Raw genomic sequence first — 23,607 nt, 5'->3', positions numbered from 1 at the left:
CATTACCTTTAAAGCCCTACATGGTCGAGGACCTGCCTACCTTAGGGACTGCCTCTCTCCATATGTTCCCCAGAGAGCACTGCAATCAGGCTCAAAAAAACTTCTTGAAATCCCTGGGCCAAAAAGAAACCAAATTAAAAACTACCAGAGAACAGGCGTTCTCTACAAAGGCCCCCCAATGGTGGAATCAACTGCCGGAACAGGTGCAGGCCCTACAGGATCTTAACCAGTTCCGTAGAGCCTGCAAAACTGCCCAGGAATTGGGAGGTGAGGGCCTCTCCCAAACTTTTACGGGCCTGGGCCCTTGGTTAGCTATGAGCCTGGTTGGCAGGTCTGAAGGACAAGCTGGTGGGGGACTTACTGGGATGCTCTGGGAGACTCACTGTCCCCAATGTGATGTGCCCACCTCACCCAGAAGTGTCATAAGCAAAACCAGCACAAAGGTGCAGATGTTCACATGTAATGAACATTCGAGTACTGACTCACAATTTGAGCTTGATATATGCTTGGCTTAAATGATTTTAATACTGGTGTATTATATTTTAGATACTAGGTCAGTTTTTATTGCATCCCACATGCCGTTCAGAAGCAGAGTTAAAAGGGACAAAATGAATGTATAATTATCTATATAAACCTCTCGATACATCACTCATCATAATATTTTAGATACTAGCTGCTTTGCAGGTCTGCTGAAGGAGAGGGCAAGAAGAGGGCGTTGAAGTACAAAAAGCTGTTTTCTGGCCTTTTTGATTTTAATGGGAAAATTCTCACATTAAAAGCAAAGGGGCTTAAAACTGTTGTACTATTTAGGTTTTTTAAATTTGTTGCATCTTTACCTTGCTCTTCCTCCAAAAAGATCAGGGGCGTATCATACATGATTCTTTTATCCTTGCGGTAGCCCTGTTGGACTGTACCCTAAACAAATAGAAAATATTTACACTGGCAAACTCCTACAAGTAATGACTGAATCAGATATTCTGCTTACCATCTGTTGTGTAGCTTTCCCTGAGACAGCTCAGAGCTGATTGAGAGTGCTGTTCACAGTAGATGGTTTGTGAGAGGTTTTTTTTCCCCATCCTGAGTATATGTATCAACTTGTCATCATAGGTTCGTGTGACAGGTTTCAACTACATTGGGATGGGCAACTCCACCAACAAGAAAGATGCCCAGACCAATGCTGCTAGAGATTTCCTCAATTACCTTGTTCGGGTGAATGAGATCAAGAGTGAAGAAATTCCAGCTTTTGGAGTAAGTTTTTTTCTGTTATGTACACTTTGTGTTATATCTTGCCACGCCTGATGTTTTTATTAGTTCTATGACTAAAGAAAAGCATGCTTTTCATTCCAGTCACGTTTTTAAAATGCACAAGGTAGATTGTATTCTCTGTTTCCAAAGCGTTTGTGCTAAGTTGAATGTGTTTGTGTGAATTTCATGATTGATTGCAGTGGTATTAGCAGTGTTTTGGTGATAGCTGGTGTATTAACAGTGTTTTGTAGAATGTTTTGAAAATATTGGCATGGCTGAAATGCAGAGGAGAGGAACAAAAGACACCGAAGGATAAGGATCTGTGTATTGGGCTGTTTACTTACCATGCATTTCCAGGTATATTTGTTAGGGAGTGAAATGCATTCAGTTTATGTATGCTTCCTCGTCAGGCATCTTTTGCTCCTTTGGCCTTTTAAGTCTTTCTCACCGCTGCCATAAGGGCTTGAATCTTGCTTAAGAAGGTAAAAGCTGAGCTTTCTAGGAATGCCAGTTCTGTGATGTGTGAATGTATGCAGATATACATAAATGCTGTACAAGGAATATGCTGAACTGAAGTGACATTTTGTAAAAAGCATCTAACGTACAAAGATTTTTAAAATTTTATTTTGTGTGTGTGCATGTGCATGTGTGCACCTGGAAATCATGGCTGTCTTCTGGTGATTTCCACTGGGGAACCGAGGACATTCAGAGAAGTGACTTGATAAAGCCTGCCTTTGTCTCCTGACCCTGGTATTCCAGGGAGATCTCCCTTCCAAGTACTGGCCAGGGTTAGCCCTGCTTGTACATGGATTCTTGATGGTTGGGGGAAATTGGCTGTTTTTATGAGGAGTGGCAGAATTACCATTTACAGACTACTCTTGTTGCTTAGGCAGGAACTGGGGGTGCTCCTGATGAAGCAGGAGAAGGTGGGAATGGACCCGATGCTCCTCTGGGAGGGCCTCCTCCTCCTCACGTGGCTGTCCAATCAGAAATAGGTAAGATCTTGAACATCTGCTGCCTGTATGTGTATGTTTTGTCTTGAGCTTTGCCAATCAAAGTGTGTGGGGGCAGCAGGTATAAATGAAAATCAGAAGGCTATCTTTAATAAAAGTGTTCTCTAGATGTGCGCTTCAGCTGTTAAAAAACGTTTGCCTTTTTTCCCTGCTAGATGGTGCTCCTCTTCCTTATGGAACCGGAAGCTCTGGCTATGCTGGTGGTGGTGTTGGTGGTGGTGCTCAGTGGGACCGTGGAGCAAATCTGAAGGATTATTATTCGAGAAAGGAGGAACAGGAAGCTGAAGCAGTAAGTAATTTTCTTCATGAACTCTGGTTAGGTGACTTCAGAATTCATTACAGTTCCAGGCTTGTTTCTAATCTAGGTTGCAACTAGGAGTGTGCAAGAAAAAAACGGATTCGGAAATATACGGGGCCAAAAATCCGGAATACCTTATATTTCCGAATACTGGTACTCGGAATAGCCGTATATATGGTAGATGCACGGCTATTTCCGAATATACAGCCCGATTATACCCTATGGCCATTGAAATCAGTGGCAAAATAGGGTATATTGGAAGTCACCTGGAGGGGAGGGGGTTTGAGGGAGAGCCCCCAAATTTGCAGGGGACTCTCCCCTCCAAACCCCCCAAGTCCCAAAAAGATTGGGCCAGGGGGTCCCATTCCAGGGGCACCCAAAGAGGATGCCCCTATTCCACCATTATACCCTATGGGCTATTGAAATCAATGGCAACATAGGGCATAATTAGAGGCTACTGGGGGGCAGGGGGTTTGAGGGAGAGCCCCCAAAACTGCAGGGAACCCGCAAGGGACTCTCCCCTACAAAACCCCCAAGTCCCAAAAAGATTGAGCCAGGGGGTCCAATTCCTGGGGCACTCAAAGCCAACCCTAACTTCACACCACAGAATCTCTATAGGACCCAAATGCATCTATCTACTCTATGAACCCTGCTGGCCTGGAACCAATATAAACCCAACGTCACTGCCACACAAAACACAATCTGCTCAAGGTCTGCTCTGCAGACCTGGCTGCAGCAAACCCAGATGCCAGCTCTCCAGCCCTGCCCCAAACAACGCAGGGAGAGCTGGCCAAGCACAACAAGCATGCTGGTTCTGGGTCTCTCACCCAGATGCCAGCTTCCCTGCCACAGAACACACAATCTACAGATGCCAGCTCTCCAGCCCTGCCCCAAACAACGTGGGGAGAGCTGGCCAAACACAACAAGCATCCTGGTTCTGGGTCTCTCACCCAGGTGTCAGCTTCCCTGCCACAGAACGCACAATCTACAGATGTCAGCTCTCCAGCTTTTCCCCAAACAACACAACTTTCAAATGAGAAGCGGTGGACAGATCCAAACAACAACTGATCCAAACAGATCACTGAGAAAAGGCCAACAAACTCAACTGTTAAAAAAGTGACCTTTTTAACAATGAAAATTAGGCCAAACAGCCCCCCCCCGAGAACCAGAATCAGAAGAGAAAAGGAACAACAGCAGCACAGCAGCAACAAATCAAACACAGAATCCTTTTAAAACAGTAAAAAACTTGACTTTTAATAATACAGGAACTTTACCAACCGCTCCCCCCTCCAAAAAAATCCTTCACCCTAACCCCAAGAAATCCAAGCCACCCAAATCAGAAAAAGTAAAAGGACACTGCACTTTTAAAAGTCCTCTAACTAAAGCAAGATATGGGCAAATTGGCAACCCTCCCACCCCAGTCCCCCACTCCCAGCAGAAACCCCTAACCCCAAATAAGCTTCCCGGTACTCACCCGCCCAAATCTGGATAAGTTAAGGGACTCTGAATCTTAAAAAGTCCTTTTACTAACTAAAATAAAAACAAGAACCCCAAGACTGTCTTACCTTAGACGTCTTCTCTTCTCCAGGCAGGTCAGGCAAGGTTGAGAGAGAGCAGCAGCAGCTGAGGCCAAGGGCCAGCACAGCACAATCTCTCTCTCACACCAACACAGCAGCAATGGAATGGAGTCCAGCCAGGCAGACTCCTTAAAAAGGTTCTCTGGCCCTACACAGAGCAGTTTCAAAAAATACCATTGCTCTGTGATTGGCCAGAGAACACTGTTTACTTGGATACCCAAGTAACCAAAAAACCAACAATGTTGCTGATGGCTGGGGGATTAGCCCAGCCATCAGCTACACAACAGCCCTACAAAGCATGCGTTTGCAGTGCATTTTGGAAATGCATACTTTGGATTGGCTGCTGGGGCTCCCCTCCCCCTCCCTAATCCCAGGGAGGCTATGGGAGAGGTGGGAAAAGGCTTCCAAAGGAGGCAAGCAGCTCCCCTGAGGCTGCAGAAGCTCCTTTCCCGCCTTTTCCATGGACGGGGAGCCGTATACAGTTCCCGTATAATGGCTTCAAAATGGATTCAGAAGTATACAGTGCCGTATACTTGTGAATCAGGGGTGATTCGGGCGTTTCTTTGATTCGGCCGAACCAAATGCACACCCCTAGTTGCAGCCTCTTGATCCAGAGAAGATACTTCTGAATTGAGCTTGTGTCATTAAAGTGCAGCAAAGCAGCTAAAGAATTTTGCAGATAATGTTGAAAAGTGCTAGATTTTGTATGAAGAGGAGTGTTCATTACAGTTACAATCCCCCCCAAAGTTTTCTACACTTTGGGGGGGTAGTGGTTTAATCCTGATAGAGTGGATTTTGTGGATTGGCCCTGGCTCCGTGTTCAGAACCCCTAGTGTGCACATCCTCATGATTATGTTTTAGGATTGCAAAGCTATAAAAGAAAGTTTTGTTTTATTTTATGCCAATGTCTTAAGAGCAGCACTTGGAAACTTTAATTACAACTTAGTTGTTTCTCCTGCTAGACCTTGGAGTCAGAAGAAGTAGACTTAAATGCTGGCCTTCATGGGAACTGGACCCTGGAAAATGCCAAGGCACGGCTGAACCAGTTTTTCCAAAAGGAGAAGATTCAAGGAGAATATAAATACACACAAGTGGGGCCTGACCACAACAGGTTTGCTAGTTTTTCTCCCCTCTGTTGGTGATTAGCATTAGAAATGCTTTTTAGGAAGAAGCTCCTTGTGGCTGTCCCAAGTAGTCAGTATGTGCTGTATACTTCAAAACAAGAACGGGGAGTAGGTACCACCATAGAAGGGCTGTGCCGAGGCCAGTCACAAGATGCTAGTGAGGCTGCAAGCCAAGCATCCCCTGTCTAGTGAAGGAAGGTTTCTCAGTGGCTTTTTTAAAGGTCTTGTAGATAACCATTTTGCAGACAACTAAAACTTCAAGAAGAGCCTTTCTCTTTTATATGCTTGTTTTCTACATGCGGGTGTTGTGTTTTTAACATGGTGCATAATTTTAAAATTGGCTTTGTTCCATTTGTATCAGAAATGGTCACATGAGAACTCTCCCTTGTGACCTGATGATCAGCTCTTAGACTGGGGTGGCCACACTCGCTTAACATAAGAGCCTCATAGAATAAATAGCAGCTGTTTGAGAGCTGCAAGGCATGAATGTCAGGTATTTGAGAGCCACAAGACAGGAAGGAAGGAAAGCAAATAGATGGGAGGAAAGGTAGAGGTGGAAAGAAAGCAACTTTAAATGCATTCACCAAGGTGCCAGCTGGTTTGGATTAGAGAAGTGATTTAAAGAGAAATGCCTTCTCCAAGCTGGCTGATGGGACAATGGGGGCATCCCTAGTCACACTTTGGCCAGCCCTGCCTTAGACCAAACCTATCCCCATGAACATGTTCAGTAGGCTTGCAGAGAAGTATGCAGAAGGTGGGTTGCCCATTTCCTGTCCTGTGCAACTTTTCCCTCTGCCAGTCTTCCCAGCCACTTTCTCAACAATCAATAGCATGTTGCTGTGGCAGCTGAGAGCCCTTTCTAGCCTTAATGCTGTTAAGGGAGGAGACAGAAGAAGCTTCCCCCTGCTCCCCCCCCACCCTGGGTCGGGTACTAGGGATGCCAGGCTGGGCAAGGGATGGGTGCGATATTGCGCTGTGCACTGATGTCCAGCAAAACCCTGGATGTGTATATTAGCATAGAGTTTCCAGAACATTGGCCAACATCATGTCTGGGTTTTCACTTGGATGCGTTGTGTTATATCATTTCTGTTTCCCAGCTGGCAGCAGAACACCTGCAACAAACAGGGTAATGGCATGTGTAGGACAGGGAAATATAGATTCAGTTGCTTGTCTTACTGGTTCGGTTGTTATTGAGATGAGAGACAAATATCATACTGCGTTACATGTTGTTGGGGCCATTTGAACTGTCGAGTCTCCATTGCTGAATTTAAATGCATATCATTTCATTTTTTTCTCTTCCAGCTTCCATTAATCTTTTTTACATTGCTTTGAACATGTAAAACATTGTTAGTAGGATGTGTGCTCCTTGCGCTAGCTCTGCTCCTATGTGTTTTACAGCAGCTTGACTTGCAGCAGTTGAGCAGCCAAACCTTTCCCCACCAATCAGGAGAAACTTTGTCTGCTTAATTCTGCATGTTGGCCTGCTTCTGAAGACATAGGAGCAAGGCTGGTTGAGCTGGCAGTCCTCATGAATATTATGGATGGCATTAATCTCAGAAGATTGTGTGTTTTTTTCCCTCCTGTAGCTGTGGAAGTTGTCCCTGTTTGGAATGAGGGCTGCTCCTGGAATAGAAGGCTAAAATCAATTTGCTTGATGAAAGTTTGGGGCACTTAGGTGACGGTATGTTTCTCAGCCTGCTTGTTGATTTTTTTTGCCCCCCAGAGAGCATTCCGGGGTGTAGTATTTATTACTCCCAGGAAGGCTCGGATGGATCAGTCTTGAGTTTTCAGAGAAGAAACGACTGGTGTTGGATTGGAAACATGCTGTGCTGTATCTTTTTGTTTGGATTCCTTCAAAGCCATTGGCTAAGCAGAAAGTAGGTGGTTAATTGGGTGGTAGATTTCACATTGTGTGTACTCTGATCAACTTGCAAGGGATGGCTGTAGTTATCTTGAGCAAGGTTTTTAAAAATTTACTTTAATGATACTGCTCATTTAGCCTACAGGCCTTGAGCAACAGAATTTTTTTTTTGTAAAAGGCACAGGTTCCATTGTCCCAAGGACAGACCTGTGCGCCATTCGGCATTTCTCTTATTTCAAGCCTTAATTCTGCAGTTGAAGGTTCTTTGCAGCACATAAAGCAACCAGCACCTGGCAGTATATAATTTTAAATGCAACCATGTTTTCCCGGTGCTCTAGACAAAGGTGTTTTAGCAAAAAGTGACATGAGAGGGGCCGTTCTACAGCAGCATTGCAATCTGAGTTCCATGCTGAAAGGGGTAGCTGACAGTGACACCAGAGGCTTTTTCTCGTTCACACATGTGCTGCTGCTTAGGCTGAACTAAGCAATCACATGGGAGTCTATTGTAAATTGACTTCTGGTGTCGCTGTTCCCCCCCCAGGTGGAGGACAATGAATTGTGTGCTGAATATAAGCCTGGCTGAGAAACATACCTGCATCGGTGTCATTAATGAAAGGGTGGCTGTTGTGTCCCTGAGAGCCAGTGGCCTTTTGACTCATGAAGCCGCTGTGCCTGCAGGTCAGTTCACTGGTGGTTTAGGAAGGAGCCAAAGAACAAACTCTGACTAACCTGTCTTTTGTTTGCAGTGAGGCATGAAGACTTTGTCAGTGTTACTTCCTGCAGCGTAAATAGACATACTAAAGTTGAAGTACTGGTGGGAGGGAATTACATCTCCTAAAATCTAAGCTGATACTTTGGATTTGAATTTTGCAACTCTTAAACTCATAAAAGCATAATTTGAATTCATAACTTTCCCCAAACAATTAATTTAGGAAGGATTTGAAACAGAACTTTGTATCTAGCTCCATCGATGCTGTGTGTTTGCTTTAGAATTTACTTTGAAAATCCTAGTCCTTTATACTAATCTGAACTGCATAATTAACAGCCCAGTCCTCTTGCATGCATATTTAGTAGCAAGTCTCGCTGAGGTTAAGTGAGATTGGTTGGCTCCTTATTTCACTGTGTATTGGATTGCTCCTAAAGTCTCATGGGTTGCAGTGGCACCCACTGTGAGATAAGCATGCTTAAGAACATAGCCTTGTTCAAAGGGGCCTTTTGTGAAATTTTTTAAAAGGCTTAGAAAACTGAGTATCCTTTGCCAAATAAAGTGATTCCCGTCTGCAGACAGATCCCAGAGCAATTAAAACAAGGTTCCCATGGAGCTGACCCTTGTAGATGGTCATTTTGGAGGTCAGTCAAAACCTCTGGTACATTTTTCTTAGATATATTGTTGACAACGAGTTGCCTGTATTGAGAGAGGTATGTATATGTTACCTGTCTTTTCAGTCAAGTCGGACTTTGGGCTTCTGTTGGGGAAGGAACTGTACTTTGAACAAGAGTTCTGAGGCAGAATCTTAAAGGGGGGGGCTAAAAAATGGGATTCCCTCTTGGGCTTGGGTGATTTAAAATGTGGTTCTACTCTGTAAAGCAATATTGCAGAGCTCTGTTTTGATTCTAGACTGAAATTTATCTGAGTTCATTTGTTGTCAGAAGAAATTAGATCATCCTCTTAATAATATCATAACTATATGGGATATAATTGGACATAAATGTTCATTTTACAGTCTTTTCAGATTAGATCCATATTTATAATGAGAGTCTTAGCTCAGTGTGGTTATGTGGGCATATTTAGTGTGATACTCCTCAAAAGCTAGAATATCTAATTCTGGTCTTTGGGGTGTCTTTTATGTATTACAGGAGCTTTATTGCAGAAATGACCATCCATGTCAAACAGCTGGGCAGAAGTAAGTATGTGGTTATTGAGGGCATGATTTGTGCAGTTTCAATTGGAAAGTGTTTCATTTATTGTTCCACACTTTCTGGATAGCATAAAACAGCATTAAAGAATTGGCTGTTGAGTTCAAATCATCTTGATTGGTGTCCCCCTGTTTCTGGCATTCCTTTAAGAAGTAATTGTCTTTGTTCATAGGGAGATGGCCCTTTTTCACTAAGATGCTTATTGACCTGATAGAAGAAGGCTTATAGAGGCTGCAGGCAGCATGAAAGTGATTGAGAAAACTGATCATACACCCCTTGTTCTGTAATCTAGTTATAAAGCAATTAGACTGTGCCACACTAGTGAAATTCCAAGTTCCCAATTTTCACCTGTTGTGATGGTGCTTCCTTGTAATACTTACAAAAGAGAGAAGAGAACCAGATGTTTTTTGTCTCGCAGCCATCATACTAAGTACTTCCGTTGCAGGAATCTTTGCTCGTGAGCATGGATCAAACAAAAAGCTGGCAGCACAGTCCTGTGCTCTGTCTTTGGTCCGGCAGCTCTACCACCTGAACATCATTGAGCCTTACTCTGGACAGACTAAGAAAAAGGAAGGTGAATCGGTGAGTCCCACTGGGCAATGCCCTCTAATTGTTTCTTTTCATGTAAAATATGTATGCTGCTGCAGTCTGTTGATCCAGAAAGTATAGGCTGCTGATAAAATTATAAGGAGATCTCTGTTGGAGCAGACCAGTGGTCCATCCAGTGTCCTTCCCCCCCAGTGGCCAGCCAAGTGATCTAGAGGCCCACAGCAAGGGCAGAGAGGTCATCACCTTCCCTTGTTACTACCTGTCAGCAGCTTCAGAGTTCTGCCGCCTCTGGATGTGGTGGTTCCATTTAGTTGTCATAGCTGGTAATGGATCTATGAATTTGTCGTTGTCTTTTAAAGCCATGCAAGTGACTTGCTGTCACTGTATCCTCATACCAATCCTGTGAGGTAGGTTGGTAATGTGGGTTATACAGCGAGTTTCCTTGGGAGAAAAGGAATTTGAACCAAAGTCTCCCAGATGCTAGTCTGACACTCTGACCTGCTACATCATACAGCCTCTTCGTAGTGAATCCCACAAGTTAATCGTGCATTATTGCCGGAGGGGGGGGGGTTCTTTTTTTTCTGTCCTGAACCTACTGCCCATCAGCTGTTGTGGGTGGCCCCAGATTTTAGTGTTTTAAAAAGAGAAAAAGTTATCTGTATTCACCTTCTCCTCATCATGCCTAATTTAACCTCTCATGCCTGTTGCCCCCACCAGTTTCCATGTTTTTTTTTCTAAATTGAAAAGTTGCAGTCTCAGATCTTTCCACCTAAGGAAGGTATTGCAACTTTTTCATCACGTTTATCTGCATCATTTTATTTTTTTTATTTCAACTTCATGTATTGTTTTAGTTCACTATTCAGTCCTCACAGACCCCTTAAGTGTATAGTAAAATAATTTGGAAGACCAGTAATAAAATGGAAAGCCACAACTGAATTTTGTTTGAAGGAAAGCCAGTGTAGTTAAGAGTATCAGACAGAAGACCCAGGTTCGAATCGCTGCTTGGGCCATGGAAGTTGGGTGATCTTGGCTCAGTCAGACACTCTCAGTCTTTTATCACCTCACGCTGTTGTTGTAAGGATAAAATGGAGGAGAGAAGAATGATGTAGGCTGCTACAGGTCCCCATTGAGGAGAAAGGCCAGGGTATAAATAAAATAAATAAGAAATAAGAAAAAGCAAAGAATTATAAAAACAGCTTTGGCAGTATTGTAACAGCACTTCCATTCTCAGTTTGCTGACTTGACTAATTTCAGGTGAGTAGCCATATTCTGCCCTGTGGCTCAGAGTGGTAAAGCTTGCAGTGCTTCAGTCGGAGCCCTCTGCTCTTGACCCGAGTTAGATCCTGGCGGAAGCTGGTTCAGATAGCCGGCTCCAGATTGACTCAGCCTTCCATCCTTCCGAAGTCGGTAAAATGAGTACCTAGCTTGCTGGAAGGAAAGTGTAGATGACTGGGGAAGGCAATGGCAAACCACCCCGTAAAAAGTCTGCCATGAAAACGTTGTGAAAGCAATATCACCCCAGAGTCGAAATGACTGGTGCTTGCACCTTTACGTTTAGTGATATTGGTCTGGAGCAACAGAACAAAATTTGAGTCCAGTGGCACCTTTTCAGACCAACAAAGTTTAATTCTGGGTATAAGATTCCATGTATATTCATACTTCATCAGATATCTGAAGAAGTGTGAATGCACACAAAAAGCTTATATCCAGAATTAAACTGTGTTGGTCTGAAAAGTACCACTGGACTCAAACTTCTTTCTATCACTTCAATAATATCATTCATAGAGGTTCGCAGAAGATTGCTGTGTCTTTTACTTCTTTCATTATTATGGGATTTGCAATGTTATTTTTCAGGTTTTGTATAATACAGCACATGTAATGTTTTCAACCTGGCAATTAAGATGAGTTATCTAAAACAATACCAGCACTAAAGGTTTAATATGTTTTTGTGCTTGTTTTTTTAAAAAATCCATTAAGAATATTCCATAATTTTCCTGTATATAGGTGTATTGCTTTGTCTGCACGTTTTGCAAGCAAGTATTTGCTGTCTTGGTTTGAGCCTATCTTTGTGGCTCTGCCTTGTATACTAACCCATGTTAATTCTGCAGGTAGAGCCTTACCAAGTAAATATCACTTCAGAGTTGGAAAGTCAGCTGCAAAGTCTTGTAAATGACATGGGTCTTGAAATTGTTCCACCGGTGAGTGTGACACTCTGTGTGCATGTGCAGCTTTCCCCCACCCCCTTTCTCCTTTCTTTCCTGATTGGCTAATGTTGGCTAGTTTTCACACTGCAAGCTGTTATTTCTCAAACTTACAGCCTGAAGATCCTGCCTTCCCTGCTGTTCTGAACATTGGGAAGCTGGCCCACTTTGAACCCTCCCAAAGACAGAACCAAATGGGAGTTGTGCCGTGGTCACCCCCTCAGTCAAACTGGAATCCGTGGACCAGTTGCAACATTGATGAGGGTCCTCTGGCATATGTAAGTCTATTGTTTGCAGGTTCTTACAAACTCTCTGATTTCTGTTGCTTTCCTGTTTGATAGAAGCTTCTTGCGATTAAGTTGTGTCTGCTTTCAAGAAATACATTTCTTTAAACAGCTTTGTTTCTAACCCAGGCCTCACCAGAGCAGATAAGCATCGACATAAGAGGCAACCTCACATATCAGCTGGAAAACGATCAGGAATTGCGGAAAGTAAGTCTGATACTGAATGGTTGGCATGAAGGATTTATCTTTTACTGAGCTGTGATTGCTAGGATAGAATCTTGATGCTGTGGGACCAGTAGTATTTTAGCAAGAATACCTACAGGGTCAGGCCTCTCAGAGGTCCAAAGAGGCCTGGGCTGTTTCTAGTTTTTGAGTCCCATATCCTTAAAAAAAAAAAAATAACAACGCATGACGTGCATAAGGACAAGATGCAAAACTTAATAAATACTAAAAATAACTAACTGCTCTCTAAATTTGAGGCCTGGTTTGAGTTTGTGGCCCAGGCCCTTTTGGATCCCCCTCTGGCTGGCCCTGGAGACAAAGTCAGACCATAGCAGTGCTCTTCCAGCAAGCCCCGCCTTTCTGAAATGCCTTTCCCCCCAAAGCTGATTCTCCCCCACCCCAAGCCTAGTCAGTGGTCTGTGCACTAGGTACTCTCATCTCTGTCTGCTAGGAGGCAGGTTCTTTGGCAAAGCATTTGACCTCAAGAAGGGAAGCTAAACTTAGGAAGTCCTTTGTAGTTTCTGTCTCTTTCAGGGTAGCGTGTAGGTTTCAGTATTGTTGTTTACAAGGGAAGGAGGAAGATCAAAGGCCACACTTAGGTCTCTCTAGAGCAGGGATTCAGGGGCTGAATCAAGCCCCCAGAGGGCTACTATCATGCCCCCGAGCAACTGGCTGTCAGCTGCTTTCTTCTCTCTGTTTCTTGCTTCCTTATGCATAACAACTTGCTTTGCAAGGCTTGCTCAATTAGAGCAAAACCTCTATTTTCTCAATTGGCTGAGGCTCCTCCCTTGGGGAGGAAGGAGGGAGGAATAGCTTGCTTTGCCAGGCTCTCTCAGTCGCACCACAGAGCTACTGAGCCAAGCCTCTCTTTCTTCTATTGACTGAGGGTCCTCCCTCTCCTGGTCCCCTGGGGAAGGAAGGAAAGAGCCAGAGCTTCCTTTGCTACCTAAACTTAAATAGGTACACATGTGGCCCAGCCTGACATGACTTGGCCCAACAAGGTCTCATTTATGTCAAATCTGGTCCTCATAACAAATGAGTTTGACACCCCTGCTCTAGATCCATACCCCCTCATCCAGCTGTCTCAGGAATGGGGGCAGGGTGACTGAGGCCTGGATATAGGGAGTTACTTGCAGTAAGAATGTATTCAACCGATTGGAAGGCCTAGGTTGGTAATCCCCGACCTGGGTAGCCCAGACTAGCCTGATCTCGTCAGATCTCAGAAACTAAGCAGGGTCAGCCCTGGTTAATATTTGGATAGGAGAACATCCAAGGAAGTCCAGGGTCTCAACATGGAGGTAGGCACGGCAAATCACCCCTGAAAGGCCCATGCCTCTGTTTGAGTTTTTTGAGGGATACAAAATGGGGGGGGGGGAGGAAAAGGGGGAAAGTGGTTATCAGTCCCCCACACACACACGTATGGGGAAATTTTACAAATATTAAAGATATTTCTTATTCATAATTGTATATGTATATAACAGCAAACAGCAAGAAAGAAAATAGGATATTATATCTTTAAAAACATACAATGGGATATATATAGTAGTCTGACTTATAATCCTTTATAGCAGTGTAGCTTAGAAATATATGAAAAACACGATATTATAATGACCTAGTCAGGTATTCTTTGTCTTATAGTATTTTATCTTTTATAGTCTCTTGCCTTGAGAACTGCCATAAGTTGACTGCGGTTTGACAGCACTTTCCTCTTCTACCATCACTGGGCTGGTAATAACTGCAGGGGATTCATGATTAATTGCTTTCTGTCACAGATTCTTCAGGAAAGGGACACTCTACCTGTGAAGAAGTTCGAGCGAGAGATCCTAGAAGCCATCCACCAGAATTCTGTCGTCATCATCCGCGGAGCTACTGGTTGTGGCAAAACCACACAAGTTCCACAGTACATCCTGGATGAATTTATCTACAGTGGAAGAGCTGCAGAGTGCAACATTGTTGTGACTCAGGTGAAGAGACATATGCTCTGCGATACCCTGTAAAAGCTATCAGTCTTCTGATTCATTTTGTCCCTTTTGAAATGAAACAACCATCTTGGGACATAAGCACTCTAGGTCCAGGTCCCCTTGACAGTGTCAACTGTCCTTGAGAAGCACTAGACCTGCAGCCAACATGGATGGGGTCATTTAACGTGGCAACTATGTAGATATTTTTTTGAGCTGAAGCATTAATTGCTTGTATGTGCTGTCACTAACATGGACAATCAGTTCATTTTCTTAATTCCGTGATGAACACAGGTTTTGTGGTAGTTAATGTCATCTTTGGAGCAGCATTTCAGGTTTTGAAATGCCAGCATAAAATTTTTAAGCACTGCCAAGGCTCAGAGCTGAGGAGGAAAAGAATTTGCAGATTTCCTGATCAAATCATTGAGCATTTTGATATAAAGAAACTGGAGTTTCCCTACCCACCCTCCCTCCAGTACTTGATAGGGGAGATGTTGGCATGTCTTAGTTCCAGTACTACAGCAAACGTGTTGAAAGGACTGCTGTTGGTGAGTTGGTGCAGTTTTCTTATTTCATTTGAAACACATTTCTTCCCACAGCCCAGGAGGATCAGTGCTGTTTCTGTGGCAGAACGGGTTGCCTATGAAAGGGCAGAAGAACCTGGGAACAGCTGTGGCTACAGTGTCCGATTTGAATCTGTGCTTCCGCGCCCCCACGCCAGTGTGATGTTCTGCACTGTTGGTGTGTACCACTTTTCTGCTTTGTCATTTCTAGGCTAGGATGGGAGAGAATCTGGAGCTCCACAAAAACAACTGTAGCAAAAGCCTCCCCACAGTGGTGTTGTCCTCATTGTGGAGAGTGTGAAAAGTACTAGGAGCAATGGAAACTTCATTTGCTGGATGTCCCTTATCTGGAAGCCTTTAACACTAGCATGAAAATGTTTCTTCCAGTGTTCAGTCTCTGGGCTCTTTAAAATGAGATTAGGTGGGAACCAAATCCATGATAATGGTGTGAAGGAGCTGTGGAGACGAGATTTTTTTAAAAAATGCTGCTCTCTCTTTTTCCCATTATGGGAAGCAATCAGCAAGAGGTTTAGACAGTGGCTGCGTGCTGTGCATCACACTTTACCTCCCCAGAGAGCCTTGGTGATTACCATCTTCCCTAATGGAAGATTTACTTCTTTAAGGTGTCCTCCTGAGGAAGCTGGAAGCTGGGATCCGTGGAATCAGTCATGTGATTGTGGATGAGATCCATGAGAGAGACATTAATGTAAGGTTTGAAATGGTCACCATCTTATTCTCCTTTTTTTTTATTGTTGTGAGATGTGAAAAAATTGCTTTAATTATGCTCTGCCCACATGGGCAAATCAGGCTGAATCTGGTCAAAAAGATCGGCATTCATGTGGGGTGGGGAGGGGATTCCTCCTTGTTGTGACAGACCTGCAGCTCTTCCCTCATTTTTCTCCTGAGGCTCCTCTGTTCCCCAGCAACAGCATTTCAGGAGGCATCTGGGGGTTGTTTTGAGCGGCAGGAGGTGAGGAAATTGTGCTTCCGTGCATGGAATTTAAACAGGCCAGTTGGTCCACCAAGCCTTTAGGTCTTTGCAGCATTAAAATCAGGTTGCTACTATTTGCCTCTGCTAAGCACTGCTGAAGATTGTCTTACAGCTGCCAGGATTTAAATTCAATGTTTTCTTTTTGTGATTAATTTATGGAAGACAGTTCTACAGCCAGTTTGGTGTAGTGGTTAAGTGCATGGACTCTTATCTGGAAGAATCAGGTTTGATTCCCCACTCCTGCACTTGCAGCTGCTGGAATGGCCTCGGGTCAGCCATAGCTCTCGTAGGAGTTGTCCTTGAAAGGGCAGCTGCTGTGAGAGCTTTCTCAGCCCCACCTACCTCACAGGGTGTCTGTTGTGGGGGAAAAAGATAAAGGAGATTGTAAGCTGTTCTCTGATTCAGAGAGAAGGGTGGGGTATAAATCTGCAGTTGTCTTCTTCTATCCACTGGTAGCCATAATCTTGAGGAACCTGGAAAGACACTTCCCAAGTCTTTCTGTATTCATCTGCTAGGAAGAACCTGGGAGTTCCTGAGGCTTCTGTTATTTCTATTGCTAATGGTGGCTCTTGGATCATAGTGCTTCTTAGTTGTAGCATGGTTGCTACGAATTGCAGATTTGAGTGCCACTTCTGCCGGAAACTGATTGAATGACCTTAGGCAAGCCACATGTTTTCAGCCTCAGCTGTCTGACCACCTCCTTCAGTATGTGGATAATACTAATCTGCCTTGCAGGGTTATTGTGAACACATTAGAATATACGTGAAATGCTTTCAACTCTCTAGTGCATTATATTCATGTTACTTAATTCTTCAGATCAGCACCTCACTTGGTTGTACAGCAACTAAAGCATCATATACTGAATGCTCTAGGCCATAGTTTGTTAAATGTGCTTCTTAGACTATGAAATTCACTAGTGTTCTCCTTATTAGTTGTTTTTTTTAACTGTCCTGTTTCTCTACAGACTGACTTCCTGTTGGTAGTTCTGAGAGATGTAGTTCAAACCTACCCTGAAATCCGTGTCATCCTCATGTCAGCCACCATTGATACCAGCATGTTCTGTGAATACTTCTTTAATTGCCCCATCATCGAGGTTTTTGGTAGAACTTACCCTGTTCAAGGTGATTGATTCTTCAATGAAGTTTTTGGAAAAACAGGCCTGTTTGTTTTGTGCACAATGGAAGGGAACAATGTTGTTTGATTTTCAGGCATGTCCTGGCGAATAAACCCATTGTCACAATTATTTTTAGTCAGATCTGTGTAGTGTATACAATTGTGTTACAAATGCCAGAAATTTAGGGTTTTTTTAAAAAAAAAACTGTATAAAAATTAAATCTGATAGGACAGCTGTGTGCATTTTAAGGGGGGTGGAGACACACACAAGCTACATAAGCTTCAGGGGTATTGCTTTTGTTGTCTTTTTCCATTCTGTCTTCAGATTTGGAGAAGTGGAGCTGATTCTTAGAAAATCTGTGAAATACCTTGAACTGGAGCCTCCGCTTGACAGTTTGGAGTGGTTAACTGATAGTTCCTACAGTAATCAAACTTGTCTTTTGCAGAGTATTTTCTGGAAGATTGCATTCAGATGACAAGATTCATTCCACCACCAAAGGAGAAGAAGAAGAAAGATAAGGATGAAGAAGGTGGTGAAGATGATGATGTACGTCATTGGGTATTCTTCTTCCTCTGTTTTAATTTCAGCAGCACTCAGAGAACCAGGATAATACTATTTATGTTTGCCCAGCCTCTCAACATAACAGCTTATAAGGCAGCTTCCAGCAAAAGAATATTAACCTAAAATACATATATCTTGCACTCAGCCTGGTGGTTCCTGAGGCAGCTACAATAGCAACAAATAACAGTGAGATACAGCAGAAAGAATGAGTCTGAAGAGTCAACCAGCAATGAAAACGCTTCCAATGTAAAAGGAAATGTATACCCTGCCTCATTAGTAGAATGTTGCCAAGACCACTTACGGCAGGTTTAAAAATACAATAAATTAAAGGCTGTAGACCACCCTCACTATCTAGAACTCACTTTTATCTCCAGTGTTGGTAATGCATGGTAATATTTTCATTAGTTCACTAGTTCTCCAGTGGTTCCTTCTTCCATTGGGATGGTATATCAGCCTTTGATGTGTGAGTTTTTATAGAGTACTAAAAGGTGCTAGATACTATAAGGTTATAATTTTGGCACCAGATTACATAAAGCGTATTCTCAGAAACAGGACCTGAATAGTGTTCTCTGAGAACGGAGCCTACCAGTACTGTCCTTTCTATTCAGGATATTCATCCATATCTGACCTCTTGAGAGTGTGCTGCATAAACACTTTAGGGGTGGGGCGTTTTAATGTCGTTATGTCTTTCTTTTTTTTACAGGCCAACTGCAACCTTATCTGTAGTGATGAATATGGCCCAGAAACAAAACGCTGCATGGCTCAGCTGAATGAGAAGGAAACCCCTTTTGAGCTCATTGAGGCCCTCTTGAAATATATCGAGACCTTGAATGTTCCAGGAGCAGTCCTCGTCTTCTTGCCTGGCTGGAATTTGATATACACCATGCAGAAATATTTGGAAATGAACCCACACTTTGGTACGAACTATTATCAGCCCCTACCCTTCTTTCCTGCCTGAGGTGTTCATAAAAGTGATAAAGATCTCCCTGAATGTGAGGAAAGAGTAAATCATGAGCATGAAGGAGGTGGATGCGTAGGCACCTTAAGAGCATACCTCTTTATTCTTATTGCAGGAAGCCAGCGATATAGGATTCTTCCTCTGCACTCCCAGATTCCTCGAGAAGAACAGCGCAGAGTGTTTGATCCAGTGCCTAATGGAATGACCAAGGTGAACCTCTCTATATAATCTGAGAAGGAAGATAATAAATAGTATGGCTAAACCTGAAATAATTACACGGGTATGTTTGCCAGAATAAAACTGACATGTCTGTCTCCACAGGTGATTTTATCCACCAATATTGCAGAGACCAGCATTACCATCAATGATGTGGTCTATGTTATTGACTCCTGCAAGTGAGTTTTTGATTCTGCTTTTTGTTTCATTCAGATCCAAAAGGGATTTTGTGGTGCTATTGTGTTAATGCCCTGCTGAAGCAGAGAAATAACGAGGTTCGCACAGACTTACTGGTATGAAGCGAGGTTTACTTTCTGGTACCAGAAGGTAGGACCCAGTCAGGCACAGGCCCCAAAATGACTGAGTTAAAATCATTCTACATACAGTTTTATTCACACAGAAAACAAGCAGGCAGGCACACAAGCTTATCTGATTTCGAAGGGTCCCGCCTTCACTAAGTTCCTCCTGGTAAAATTCCATGACTAAGTTTCCTTATCTATCATAGCAAGTCATCTGTAGGAGGTTGTTTCTCTTTTCTTAGTTAGGCAGCTTCAGACACACACCTGCTCTGCTGTGGCCAGCTCTTTAATGGAAAATTACAGCAGACATCGTTAAGACAAAGCATGCTCTTATTCAATATAGCAGTTACTATTATTGGGGGTATTAATTAATTATTCAGGGGCTCCCCTTCACTGCAAGCCAGAACATAAGAGAAGCCATCCAGTCCAACATTCTGTGTCACACAGTGGCAAAAAAAAAAGGAGGTTCACAAGTGGGGCTAGAAGCCCTTCCACTTTGCGCCCCCCCCCCCAGCACCAAGAATACAGAGCATCACTACCCCAGACAGTTCCAATAATATGCTGTGGCTAATAGTCACTGATGGACCCCTGCACCATATTTTTATCCAAACCTCTCTTGAAGCTGGCTGTGCTTGTAGCCGCTGCCACATCTTGTGGCAGTGAATTCCACATGTTGATCACCCTTTGGGTGAAATAGTACTTCCTTTTATCCATTCTAACCCTACTGCTCAGCAATTTCATTGAATGCCCACGAGTTCTTGTATTGTGAGAAAGGGAGAAAAGTACTTTCTCTAGAAGGCCTAGGATTAAGCCTGCAGAGCTCTTTTTTCTTTTTGTAATTAGGAAGCACCAGGCTAAAATATGCTTACTAGCCAGTTGGTCCACCTGCCTTGGTAAACCTCCCTGGGTGATAGGAATACTGTGTACGTGTTGCAGTGCCCAGTGGTTTGATCATCTTTGACTTAAGTGGAATGGTTGCATGAGCTGTAGAGAACAAACCAACCATTTTAAATTTTTTATTGTTTTTGTATATTTGTGTGTGTGTGTGTCTGCGTCTGGAAGTCATATTGACCTCTGGTGACTGACCCCTACTGGGATCTGGAGGATATTCAGAGAGGTGGCTGAATACAGCCTGCTTCTGTCCTTCTGGTTGGGTATTTCAAGGAAGTCTCCCATCCAAGTACTTGCCAGAGTCTACCCTGCTTAGTTTTCATGATCTAATGAGGACTTGTCTGGCCTATCCAGGTCAGGGCAAACTGTCTTAAATTTTGATCACTGAATAGAGACATCACTTTGGTGTTACTGCACACGAAAGTGCCAGGCTGCAAGTCAAAAAGAGTTCTTCCTTCCCTGCTTTAGCTTACAAGTTCTCCAGGGTTTTGTCCAGTACTTTGTCTTGAAACGCAGCAGTTGTAAAGACTTGGGGCCCATAACCTGTTCTTACTAGGATACTTTTCAGTATTTGAGGACGTGGGAATGTTTGACCTGCGGTTTTCACTTGGCAGACAAAAGGTGAAGCTGTTCACTGCTCACAACAACATGACCAACTATGCAACTGTGTGGGCATCAAAAACGAACCTGGAGCAGCGGAAAGGGCGAGCTGGTCGAGTCCGTCCCGGGTTCTGTTTCCATCTTTGCAGCAAAGCTCGCTTTGGAAGGTAGAGTTGTCCTCTGCTTTGAAAATAACTGAATAAATAGTTTAACTGAAGAATGAGATGAGTGGAGATATTCATGTTGCATTGATGGAAAGCTGCAGCGTGCACTAACCGCTGGCACTGGTATTTATTAGATGATGCTGGAATGCAGCGGCAGGCATTTCATGTAACTTCAATTTTGGACCATTTTTGCCTTCATTAAGAGGACTGGTGTGCATGGCAGAGTGAAATAGACATTGGACAAATAAGGGCTGACTCATGATACTTCAGGTTTTGATGCTATGGATAACTTGATTTTTGGGGAGCCTGAGATTTGTTACGTTAATGAAATTAAAAGCATCAGAGAGCACTTGTTGAGGTACACAAAGAGCAAATTGGGCTGCAATCCTAAGAACACTTTCTTGGGAGTAAACCCCATTAATAAACTGTTACCTACTCTTGAGTAGAACACTTTTAGGCTTGCTCCAGTGTTGGTACAAATAGAGCATAGCTGCTGTCATAGCCTGTGAAGATAATCATTGGGTTGGAGCCTACCAGTCTGACATGAGACCTTCCTTTTGCAGTAGAAGGATACGTCGTGTTGGCAGAAAGTTCCCTGCACCATAAGAACATGCTGGCAGCAGTGGGATAGATTAGTAGGAACCTACCTATACAAAATGCAACTTTTAAAAATCTGTCCCCACCCCAATGTGTAGGCTTGAGACTCACATGACCCCGGAGATGTTCCGAACACCACTACATGAAATCGCTTTGAGCATCAAACTGCTACGACTGGGAGGAATTGGGCAGTTCCTGGCCAAAGCTATAGAGCCACCCCCATTGGATGCTGTGATTGAAGCAGAACATACGCTGAGAGGTACTTGGCTGACCTGTTCTCGAGCATCAATGGTGTTCTCGGTCACCTTGGTCGTTAGTCTGGGTTAATTCTGAATGGCATAGTTCAGCTTTGCAAATGTGTCTACTGTTGTAAGCGTACAAGACTTTCCCCCCAGTTCACTTGCTCACTGGTATCTGTTCTGGCAATTTGTGGCCCCCGTGCCTGAAAGTAAAGAGGAAAAGGGAGCTTTCAATTCCGGATTTCTGCCTGGTCTCCTAGATGAACATCTTAATCACTATAAACAGCCAAATTTCCAAGATAGGGATTCTGCTTCTGCTCAGTACTCAGTCTGATAACTTCCTGGCGCTCATATTTGTAGTGATACTCTGTATGCTGAGGATCTGAACAGAGTCCTTTGAAAGCTCCTTTAGGAAAGCTGGGATAAAAATAAATAATAATGTGATTTTCATCTTGTTTACTATTTTGCAACTTTGGACAAAAGCAGTAGCAATATCTTCTCCTGCAAGTGTTCTCTGCTTAAAGCCAGACTTTAAAACTAGCATCTTCAGAAAACTTTGAGACTCAAATCTGAAACTTTGAAAAATCCAAATCTGTGAGTCTGGATTCCAGCTTGGCCACATCAGGGTTGGCATAGTGTTCTTGGGCAGGCCGTTTTCTGTCCTTGTTTCTTGAAGTACTCCTTTGCTGGATCCAACCCAGTGTCCATAATAGTCCAGCTTTGTGGTTTGAATGGTGTCCGGTCCAGATTGCCTTAGGGAAGCTTACAAGCTGGACAAGAGAGTGAGTCTTTTCCTTGTGCTGCCATTTGTATAATTTTAAATGCCTAGATAATTGTGAGGACAGGTTTTAAAAATGACGTGAAACATGAACACATTTTGCTGATAGCATCACACTTTTGTTTCAGAACTTGATGCTTTGGACTCAAACGATGAGTTGACACCACTCGGGCGAATTTTAGCCAGGCTCCCCATTGAACCTCGCCTTGGGAAGATGATGATAATGGGATGCACTTTCTAGTAAGTGCTGTTCACGAGGTTAGAAAAATGTGCGGCTAAAATGGAGTCCTGATGGATGTGGACACTTTATGGTAGAAACCAGTGCTGCTGTTCTTTAAAACCAGTAGACCAAATATTTACTCAAAAAAGGAGATGCATGCAGACATTATTAAAGAGTTAGGAATGTGTTCATTCTTGTTTATCCAGGATTTATGAGAATAGTTAAGGCCAATAGTGGCATGATGCTTCCTACCCTTTGCTCCCAGTCTCTAGTATCCTCACTAATGCATTTTGCTGTGTTATCATCATCATAATCATTCATTCCTGGCCAAGGGCAGGCTCTGAGCAATGTACATCAGATAAAAACAATACCCAGATTAAAATACTAGTTTTAAAACAATCTGTTTTTGAGGATTCGGCTTATAGTCAAGTATCAAGATTTATTGAAATCAGGCTTTGGAACCTGGTACGAAAAAGCAGGAGAAAATGGATTCTGTGCTCTCTGTTTCAGCGTGGGAGACGCTGTGTGCACCATTTCTGCTGCCACCTGCTTCCCAGAGCCTTTCATCAGCGAAGGGAAGAGGCTCGGTTATGTCCACAGGAATTTTGCCGGAAACCGCTTTTCTGATCACGTGGCCCTGCTTTCAGTCTTCCAGGCCTGGGATGATGCAAGGTAATTTTGGCTGCAGAGACAGTCAGCATTCCACTTAGCCATCTTATGGAATGGTTTTGTCAGTGAGTTGCAAGTCAGCCTTTTTTTTCCATTTCATTTCCCCCTTTTGCAGAATGGGTGGGGAAGATGCCGAGATCCGGTTCTGTGAGCACAAGAGGCTTAACATGGCCACACTCCGAATGACTTGGGAAGCCAAAGTGCAGCTGAAAGATATCCTCGTCAATTCTGGCTTCCCGGAAGGTAAGATGCCAAAGGGAACATGGGCAGCTTTGGTGTTGTGTTTTTTGGGGAGGAAATATTTGGAAGGTAGTCCAGTAAATGAATGGATAATGTTAAAGTTTCAAGAAGAATTTCTTGCCACAAGTGTGTCCTTACTCAGAAGCATTTTGCAAGAACATGACTTCCATTTTATATTAGAAATGCTAACATTTTTTAAAGATCCAAAATTCAGAAGTCTGTGGCTATTTTGATGCAGAGAGCCATGTCCTGCTATTG

The 23,607-nt window shown here is 43.4% G+C and overlaps 1 protein-coding gene across 2 annotated transcripts in view; it reads left to right on the top strand.

The window, feature by feature from the left end:
- The window catches only part of DHX9 (DExH-box helicase 9), a 59,815-nt gene that overhangs the window by 1,751 nt on the left and 34,457 nt on the right, over positions 1-23,607 (top strand). Inside the window, exons 3-24 of one of the 2 annotated variants that reach the window (XM_060232421.1) lie at positions 1,108-1,248; positions 2,135-2,240; positions 2,414-2,547; positions 5,096-5,244; positions 8,976-9,022; positions 9,481-9,617; positions 11,693-11,782; positions 11,902-12,063; positions 12,199-12,276; positions 14,064-14,255; positions 14,849-14,990; positions 15,436-15,518; positions 16,768-16,924; positions 17,363-17,463; positions 18,182-18,395; positions 18,552-18,646; positions 18,758-18,831; positions 20,457-20,609; positions 21,302-21,462; positions 22,349-22,460; positions 22,951-23,112; positions 23,225-23,352. In XM_060232421.1, coding sequence (XP_060088404.1) covers positions 1,108-1,248; positions 2,135-2,240; positions 2,414-2,547; positions 5,096-5,244; positions 8,976-9,022; positions 9,481-9,617; positions 11,693-11,782; positions 11,902-12,063; positions 12,199-12,276; positions 14,064-14,255; positions 14,849-14,990; positions 15,436-15,518; positions 16,768-16,924; positions 17,363-17,463; positions 18,182-18,395; positions 18,552-18,646; positions 18,758-18,831; positions 20,457-20,609; positions 21,302-21,462; positions 22,349-22,460; positions 22,951-23,112; positions 23,225-23,352 — 2,818 coding nt within the window. Of the gene's footprint in view, positions 1-1,107; positions 1,249-2,134; positions 2,241-2,413; positions 2,548-5,095; positions 5,245-6,843; positions 6,939-7,659; positions 7,797-8,975; positions 9,023-9,480; positions 9,618-11,692; positions 11,783-11,901; positions 12,064-12,198; positions 12,277-14,063; positions 14,256-14,848; positions 14,991-15,435; positions 15,519-16,767; positions 16,925-17,362; positions 17,464-18,181; positions 18,396-18,551; positions 18,647-18,757; positions 18,832-20,456; positions 20,610-21,301; positions 21,463-22,348; positions 22,461-22,950; positions 23,113-23,224; positions 23,353-23,607 lie in introns of those variants that run through there. The other variant, XM_060232420.1, reaches the window with a different exon arrangement.

Source organism: Heteronotia binoei, chromosome 2, assembly GCF_032191835.1.
Source record: "Heteronotia binoei isolate CCM8104 ecotype False Entrance Well chromosome 2, APGP_CSIRO_Hbin_v1, whole genome shotgun sequence".
Taxonomy (NCBI): domain Eukaryota; kingdom Metazoa; phylum Chordata; class Lepidosauria; order Squamata; family Gekkonidae; genus Heteronotia; species Heteronotia binoei.
The sequence above is the reverse complement of the archived record's forward strand: the minus strand, read 5'-3'. Positions and strand labels throughout refer to the sequence as shown.